This window comes from Tuber melanosporum (assembly GCF_000151645.1).
Source record: "Tuber melanosporum whole genome shotgun sequence assembly, scaffold_12, strain Mel28".
Lineage (NCBI taxonomy): Eukaryota > Fungi > Ascomycota > Pezizomycetes > Pezizales > Tuberaceae > Tuber > Tuber melanosporum.
The window spans coordinates 1,023,713-1,032,083 of NW_003298777.1; the positions used below are offsets into that span (position 1 = coordinate 1,023,713).

At 43.5% G+C, this 8,371-nt stretch overlaps 1 protein-coding gene; it reads left to right on the plus strand.

Moving 5' to 3' along the window:
- The first annotated feature begins 5,479 nt into the window (after nt 1–5,479).
- GSTUM_00004480001 (uncharacterized protein) lies at nt 5,480–8,035 on the plus strand. XM_002835910.2 has 9 exons: nt 5,480–6,181; nt 6,353–6,380; nt 6,456–6,504; nt 6,605–6,639; nt 6,711–6,725; nt 6,792–6,913; nt 6,990–7,190; nt 7,257–7,272; nt 7,330–8,035. The coding sequence occupies exons 1-9, from the start codon at nt 6,158–6,160 to the stop codon at nt 7,449–7,451; spliced, it is 612 nt and encodes a 203-aa protein (XP_002835956.1). The 5' UTR covers nt 5,480–6,157; the 3' UTR covers nt 7,452–8,035.
- The last annotated feature ends 336 nt before the right edge of the window (nt 8,036–8,371 follow it).

An 8,371-nucleotide genomic window follows, 5' to 3' on the forward strand; every position in this document is an offset into this window, starting at 1 on the left:
TTTTACCTCCTTAGGTGTGAATGAGCAAACATTGGGTGTACAGGGGAGTAGAGTTTATTCCTTTCGTATTAAAGGAGCCCTCTGCCATAGGATCAGATCCCTTCTTCCAAACCCAGGCGAGAGACCAAAGTTTGCACAAATCTACACTCATGATTCAAGCAACTATGATACTCAAGTTGGAAACAGATTACTGGTGTTTGGCAATTTAGATGCAGCAATTGTGACACGAGTCCAGCTGTCTCTCATGGAAACGAATCCTTATGTCCAGTTATTTCAATCGGTTGGAGATTTGATTGCCTCTAATCCTGAAATGGTACGAACATTAAGCTTGAGAATTCAGGATCCACGGGAGCATGGCAAGGATCCACGTACCTACAATTCTCCATCAGCAAATGAGATTGGGATATTAATTGAAGGAATGGGGGAAGAGAATGTAGGACCGCGTGAAATCATTCTTCGTTACAAAGGTTTAGGAAACCAAGAGGAACCGATGAGAAAAATCTCAGAATTACATGCATCCTATCTTCCTCTCCGATATCCACTTTTTATGATGCATGGGGAACAAGGATGGCATGCAGATATTCCACTTGCTGGCAATGAGGTAGTAGGAAATGCAGCACGTAATTTGCATAATGGAGTTGAAGATCAAATTCCAAATGCAGAAGAACGTATAGCATTTCAAGAAGAAAATCCAACTACAGGACGTGGAGGATCAAAGCGAGTTACATTGGCATTATTTCATACCTACTATCTTCATATACGTACTCCAAATCCTTCTCACCTGTTCCTAGCAGGTAGACTTCTCCAAGAATGGTGTGTTGATGCCTTTGCTGCCTCTGAGCAAAATAATCTACGCTGGGTATTTTCAAATCAAAAAGCACTTCGAAGTGATCAATACCAAGGACTTGCAGACACCTTAGTTAATCAAGGAAATATGGACCTGGCCAGTTTAGGAAAGCGAGTAATCCTTCCATCCACCTTTGCCGGATCACCAAGACAAATGACTGAACTGTATCAGGATGCTATGGTAATAGTACGTGCCTTTGGTAAACCAGATTTATTTATTACCATGACCTGCAATCCAGCATGGCCTGAAATTCAGGAAAACCTGCTCCATGGGCAGCAGGTTACAGATCGTCCTGATTTAGTTGCCAGAGTATTTCAGTTGAAGCTCTCCAGTCTCATGAAGGACCTTATTGAGAAAGCTGTTTTCGGACGAGTGAAGGCTCATATCTATGTTATTGAGTTTCAGAAGAGAGGACTACCTCATGCACATATCTTAATGATGTTGCATGCAGCTGATACTATTCATACAGTAGACCAAATTGATCTTGCTGTTTCAGCAGAAATTCCAAATAAGGAAGATGACTATCAACTATGGGAGACTGTTACAACCTATATGCTCCATGGACCATGTGGGGTGGAGAATCTAAGTGCTCCCTGCATGGTTGATAGCAGGGGTCTGGATGGCTGTTGCTCAAAACATTACCCAAAGACCTTTTTAGAGGAGACTATATTAGGAGAGGATAGTTATCCTCACTATCGCCGCCGAAATAATGGGAGATTTGTTGAGAAAAGTCGTATCCGGTCAGATGGAACAGCCTCTACCTTTCGTTATGATAATCGCTGGGTTATTCCATATAATCCATTTCTCACTAAACGCTATAATTGCCACATTAATGTTGAAATTTGTTCCTCAATACAGGCAGTTAAGTATTTATATAAATACGTTTATAAGGGACCAGATCGTGCCAACATCCTGATTGATGATCCAGCAAATGTTAATGAGATTAAGGTTTATTTGGATGCACGCTATATTTCAGCACCTGAAGCAACATGGCGACTGCTAGGAAACAAGATACATCATGGAGGTCCTCCCATACAACGCCTTCAACTCCATCTACCTCAGCAGCAAGCTGTTTACTTTCAGCCTACTGAGAATCTCGATGACATTGTTGATCGAGCAATGGATAGAGATACTACCTTGACAGCTTATTTTAAAGCTAATTCCAAATATCCACTAGCCAGAAATGTACTGTATCAGGACTTCCCTCAGTATTTTGTCTTTCAGTACAAGAAACGGGAATGGACACCCCGTAAGAAAGATGTCTCAATTGGACGCATGTATTTCTGTGGTCCAAAGGCAGGAGAACGGTTTTTTGAAAGACTGTTACTACTTCATACCAAGGGTGCAACAAGCTTTGACTCCTTAAAAACAGTTAATGGTACCCTCTATTCAACATTTCGAGAGGCATGTAATGCAAAAGGATTGTTAGCAGATGATGATGAGTGGAAGGAGGTACTTCAAGATGAATCTTTAATATTAACTAGATTTCAACAACGCCTACTATTTGCTCTCATCCTCGCTGATTGCAATCCAGCAGAACCTAAGGAGTTGTGGAAGAGATTCAAGAACTCTATTACAGATGACTGTAATTATTTATTGATACACCAATATGGTATTCTAAATCCAACAGAGGACCAATGACTCTCACTTGGCCTCAGGCTTTTACAAGAAATTATTCAACAAAGTGGCAGATCCCTAGACGACTTTGGAATTCCGCAACCGACACATGAATTTCAGTTGATTAATGGAATAGAATCCTCGAGTTTTGGTAATCAAGATGTTCAGAGATTACAAAATCCTACAGTGCTTACAGCAGAGGTACAAGAGGATCTTCAAAGATGTAATACACTTCAGCGAAATGCTGTTAACAGAGTAATGGAATGTATAACAGTCAATAATCCGACACTCTTTTTCTTGGATGGACCTGGTGGAACTGGAAAAACCTTTGTGGAAAATCTTCTATTGAATACAATCCGGGGAGAGGGAAATATAGCTATTGCAGTGGCATCCAGTGGTATTGCAGCGACTCTGCTAAATGCTGGAAAAACAGCTCATTCTACCTTGAAAATCCCTATTGCTATTGATAAAGATTCCTATTGCAATATTCCTAAAAATTCAGAATTGGCTCGACAGATTCAGCAAGCCAAGATACTTATCTGGGATGAGGCACCAATATTATACCGCTATGCATTCGAGGCAGTTGATAGGACCTTTCGAGATATTCGCAGCTCACCTCTTCAGTTATTTGGTGGTTTAACAGTACTATTTGCAGGAGACTTCAGACAGTGTTTACCAATAGTACCTCGGGGATCACGTCCACAAATTGTTTCCTCCAGTCTTAAAAGATCCTACCTTTGGTCATCTGTTACTTGCCTTCAACTGAAGGAAAATTATCGCCTTTTAGGTGGTCATATGTCAGCAGAACAACAGAAGGATGCTACAGAGTATGCAGAACTCATTCTTGCAGTTGGAGAAAAGCGATTCCCAGAATGTGGCCTGGATAAAATTCAATTATCAGAGGTCTTACAACTTTCTAATAATAGAATTGATAAACTTATTACCAAGGTGTATGGAGATCTTAAGTGCATATTACCAACTCCTCAATATCTTGCAGAAAGAGCTATTTTAGCACCACGAAATATTGATGTTTCCAATATTAATGATATGGTGCTTGATCTTCTTCCTGGAGAGCCTACAGTATACTTCAGTGCTGATTCAGCTACTGAAGGAGCTGCTGAACTTTACTCAAGTGAGTATTTAAATACACTTACGCTATCCGGAATGCCATATCATCGCCTATTACTTAAGATTGGAGCTACCGTTATACTTCTAAGAAATCTCAGTCCTCTTCATGGCCTCTGCAATAGTACCAGGCTTCAAATTACACACTTAGGACAGAATTTGATTGGAGGAGTTATTCTTACAGGAACATGCAAAGAACAGAAAGCCTATCTCCCGCGAATCGAAATAACCAGTAATCCTGACAGTAATCTTGGTTTCCAGCTTAACCGATGGCAGTATCCTCTCCGATTAGCATTCGCAATGACGATTAATAAAAGCCAAGGACAATCATTAGATGTGGTTGGAATTTCTTTAGAGAATGATGTCTTTACTCATGGCCAGCTATATGTGGCATTATCACGAGCATCTAATCCATATAATGTCAAGGTGTTAACGAAGGATGGTGGACAAGTTGGTGTAACAAAAAATGTTGTCTTTTCTGAGGTCTTATGATGCAAATCTAAGCCATAAATGGTTTCCTCATAGCTTATATTGTGGTTTTGGCGGGTCTTGGTATGATAATTGGTGATATGTAACTATAACTGTGTTAATTCTATATCATTTCAAATCTCTGAACCAGTGTGGTAACACACGGGCAAATACTCGTGGTATAATATCATACTGTGGTTGGTGATTGGTGATAGGTTGTGATGGGCGGCGCGGGCACGGCACTTTTTGTTTCATTTGCATTCCATTAGCTTTTTATGGTTAGGATTTACTGTGCTTAGGCTTATATACCGTAATATTATTATTTGATTTGCCCTGCAGGATGGGTGGATGGATGGAGAAAGTTTCTGGAAGGGAGGGAGAGGGGATGCTGGATGTTGCGCATGTATTTACACGAAGTCAAATTGGTTTGAGCAAATGGGATGCTGGTACTGCATAGCGGGAGCATATGGCTTTTAGCGTGGGGTACGTTAGATCTCTCTCTCTCTACGAGTACCGTACAGTGTGCTATGCTTGTGCTCGTATGGTATTATGTATGATAGCCGTTGGAAGTCTCGGAAAAGTGTGGTTGCGTGCGGTGATCGCCCCGTACCTTTCTCACGGGCCACAGATCAGGGGGATGTACTGTCCTGTGCAAGTACCGGTACTGTAGGTGTCACGATTGGCGTCATATGTGGTTTACCGGTACTGGGGCAGAGCTCTGGAGGGGTGGGTGTACAGTACAGTGGTAGGGATGAATGATAGTAATGTCAATCAAACCGTGGGCCTAAGATGTACCCCCGCTTCTTCCTGCGCTCCGTGCTGTGTACGATTCTGGTTCGCGATAAATCTACGTCGTACACCCGGGGGTTCAAATTATCCAGCATGATTGTTAAGCAAATCGTAGGGATTTTTGCTTATTGTTTCCAATTTTGGGGGTGGTGATTCTGGTTTTCTTAGGGATTTCTCCTCCCACAGGAGCCTTGAAACTCGTCTTTGGTGATAAAAAAGAACAAACCGTATCAAATCATACCAAAAAAAAAAACATAAGGTAGCACAGCCAAATTTGAACTAGTGCCATTTCTCACAACCAAAATTTGTGCCTTGGCCTATTTTTGCTTATCATACATTTCGCAGGACACACATTTTATTCGAGGCTCCCATCCAAAAAGCCCAAACTTTGGACCCAAAAATCATGGTCTTCCAGTCCATATTTCCGGAAATCTTTGTTGGCAGTGGTAATTCGATCTGAAACCAGACGATTATTTTCTCTACAATGGGCAGGTTTATGGCGGCCGGAACCTAGCTGTATTATACGTTCAGGTACGGTCGTCAAAACGGGCGAAGCTTTCTCATAGCTTAAGAAGGGCTGCGTTGGCTGGCTTACTGCTTGTTCTCTCCACGTCGCTCTCTTTCAGCTTCCTCCATCCCCCCACCTCAAAGACTCGGAAATAGAAGGAAATAAATACTAAATACTACTCGTACAGCTTCCAGTGTGCTGCAGCTAGGAAAGAAACGGCAAGTTTGCATAGAGACTACCGTATCCATACCGAGATCCTCCCAATTCCACTGCCGTTTGACACATTTCAAAGTGACGGAATCTCTTCAGAGTAAATCAGGACTTCCCCGAGCGGATCTGTGTGTGGTCAGGGACGCGGCAAGAAAAGAAGTGGTGGTCGTGGTTTCCTCAGCAAACTGGGGCGGAAAAAACCAAAACGAGAGCTAGAGCCAGGTTTGGGGTTTTTCATCCAACCCAACAACATCGCACACTATTTTTCTTTCTCCTCTCGTTCCCTCCCTCGCCCCCCCCCCCCGGCCCGCACTTCTGACAGCTCGCGATCTCTACTCAACATAGCCCTCGACATCCGGAAATCCGCAGCAAAGCACAGCCAGTGCAACACAAATCTCCGACCGCTACGACAAAAATATAATTTGTCCTCGCTGCACGCTTCCTCCTCGCCTTCTCCTCCTCCCTTCCATATTTTCTTTCAGTAACTCCGTTACCTTGCAAGCTGTTGCACGTACGCACCTTCGCAAACTTCTTGTCCACGTCGAGTCCGTTCCTTGTCGGAGCTCTGGTCCCTCGGTATAGATACATTAAAGATGCCTCTTTGCGGCTCAAACAAGGTTGCGAATACTACTTCCTGTTCTGTGTTTGCTTTGATTTCTTTTCTCCTCCCGGTTTCGCTCCGCAAGTTCTTCAGCTCGGCTTTGCGAGTGTAGGCAGGCATACAGGATGAGTTCTTTTGGATGGGAGCAATTTTTCGCTAATAGTTTTTCTCTCTTTTGTGTTTGCAGACTACCCAGCGGAAGATCGTGCTACTAGGTTCGTTTGTCGATGAGCGGGTTGCTACGTGAGCGAGAAGGGTTGGTCCACTGATTGGGATGTGTATAACTTTAGGCGATGGTGCTTGCGGAAAGACATCATTGCTGAATGTTTTCACAAGAGGGTGAGCAGTTATTCCGTTCAATGCTTTGGAGGGACGGCGAGAATACACTCGGAGAGGCCGATAGGAGGAGGACAAAAGCTGATTGGGCTGTGGGGGTTAGATATTTCCCGCAGGTTTATGAACCAACGGTGTTTGGTGAGTCGATTCCTTCTGTGGATAACACTTCTTTCGGGGATCTGTGGGCTAATTGGTTGTTTGTGAAACAGAAAATTACGTACATGGTATGATTCCACTGCTGCAGGGACAACCCTGGAATGTTACTTCTAACATCAGTTGAACGACATTAGATATTTATGTAGACAATACGCACATTGAACTTTCGCTCTGGGATACCGCCGGACAGGAAGAATTTGATAGGTTAAGATCATTGTCATACAGTGATACACACACTATCATGCTATGTTTCAGTGTGCGTCGCAATCACCATTTATTGGGGGCACCTTGCTCGCCATTCCCCCTATATTTGTGCTGATAGTTATGCACAGGTCGACTCCCGCGACTCCCTAGAGAACGTAGAGTCAAAGTGGGTGGGCGAGATTGCTGACAACTGTCAAGGTGTCAAGCTCGTCTTGGTAGCACTGAAATGCGACTTGAGAGAAGCAGGTGATGGTGATGGACCGGAAAAAACTGTTCCTGGTGGTTTCATTCAGTATCCCGAGGGGTTGGCTGTGGCTGAGAGAATAAAGGTGAGAGTCGCTGGGGGACGCCCTACGTATTTTTGAATGATCCGTGCTGACTTGTGCATTCCAAAGGCATTGCGCTATCTAGGTAGGAAGAAGTGACTCGATATATATATATTGACGCATAAACTAACCACAAAATTAGAATGCTCTGCGAAGATGAACAGAGGAGTCAACGAAGCGTTCACAGAAGCTGCCCGAGTAGCCCTGAGTGCGAACGCTAAGGGTAGTAAGGAGTCAGGGCACAGGGCGTGTGTCATAATGTGATAAGCATGGAGGTACCATAGTAGTGGTAGTGAGGATGGATGTGTTGTATGAAAAGAGAAGGGAGGAGTTGGGATTATGGGATGGAAGAGAGGGGGGGGTGCTGTCAGAACCGGAGGGAGAAAAGAAGGAAAGAGTGTCAAACTTAGAGAGTTGGGAGGGGGCCGCTATCCTATCCTCAAGGCCTTTTTTCTTGTCTATTGAGGAGAAATCTGGTCGTATTGGCAATACGAGAATTCGATATGAGTAATGATGGGGATGTCTCGTTTACTCCCATACCTTTTTTTTTTCTTTCTCCCTTCCAAAAAAGCCCCTCTTTTGCACCAATCGCTCTTCTCCCTACTTCCCTACCCCTGTTTTTGTCTTTCTTCACAACTTGTGTCGACAGGAGTTTCCTCTTTTTTCCAATGTTCTTTTTTTCTCTTATGTCTTGCCACTATATTTTCATAATTTCCCACGGTGGACTCTTGGTTCTTTACTTTTTCCCTCTTTTGCCTTTTCTTTCTTTCTATCTCTTTTTAGGAGCGAGCGAGGTTGCTGGTATGCGCTTTTTTTTGTACATTATAGGTATTAGTATTTTTCCCACCCTTCTTCCACTTCTTCTCTCAGCAGCAGCGGCAGCAGAAGCACGGGATCCCGCGTCTCAGCTCGATGGATCGGAAAAGGAGGGGAAAAAAGCGTCCCATGACAGACAGGCAGAAGAGATGCGGTTTTTTTTTATTTTTATGATCTAGGTTCGATGGTATGGCGAGGGTGTATACTGCGCCGTAAGGTAGGTAAGATAATAAGGTATTAGGAGGTGAGTGAGTGGGTGAGTGGGAGAGAGTATATGAAATATATATGATCTCTATCTGGCGGAACAAATCTGATGTGTATTCTGGCTGCTTGTGCATGGCATGGAAGGGTAGACCGCCGTGTGGGAG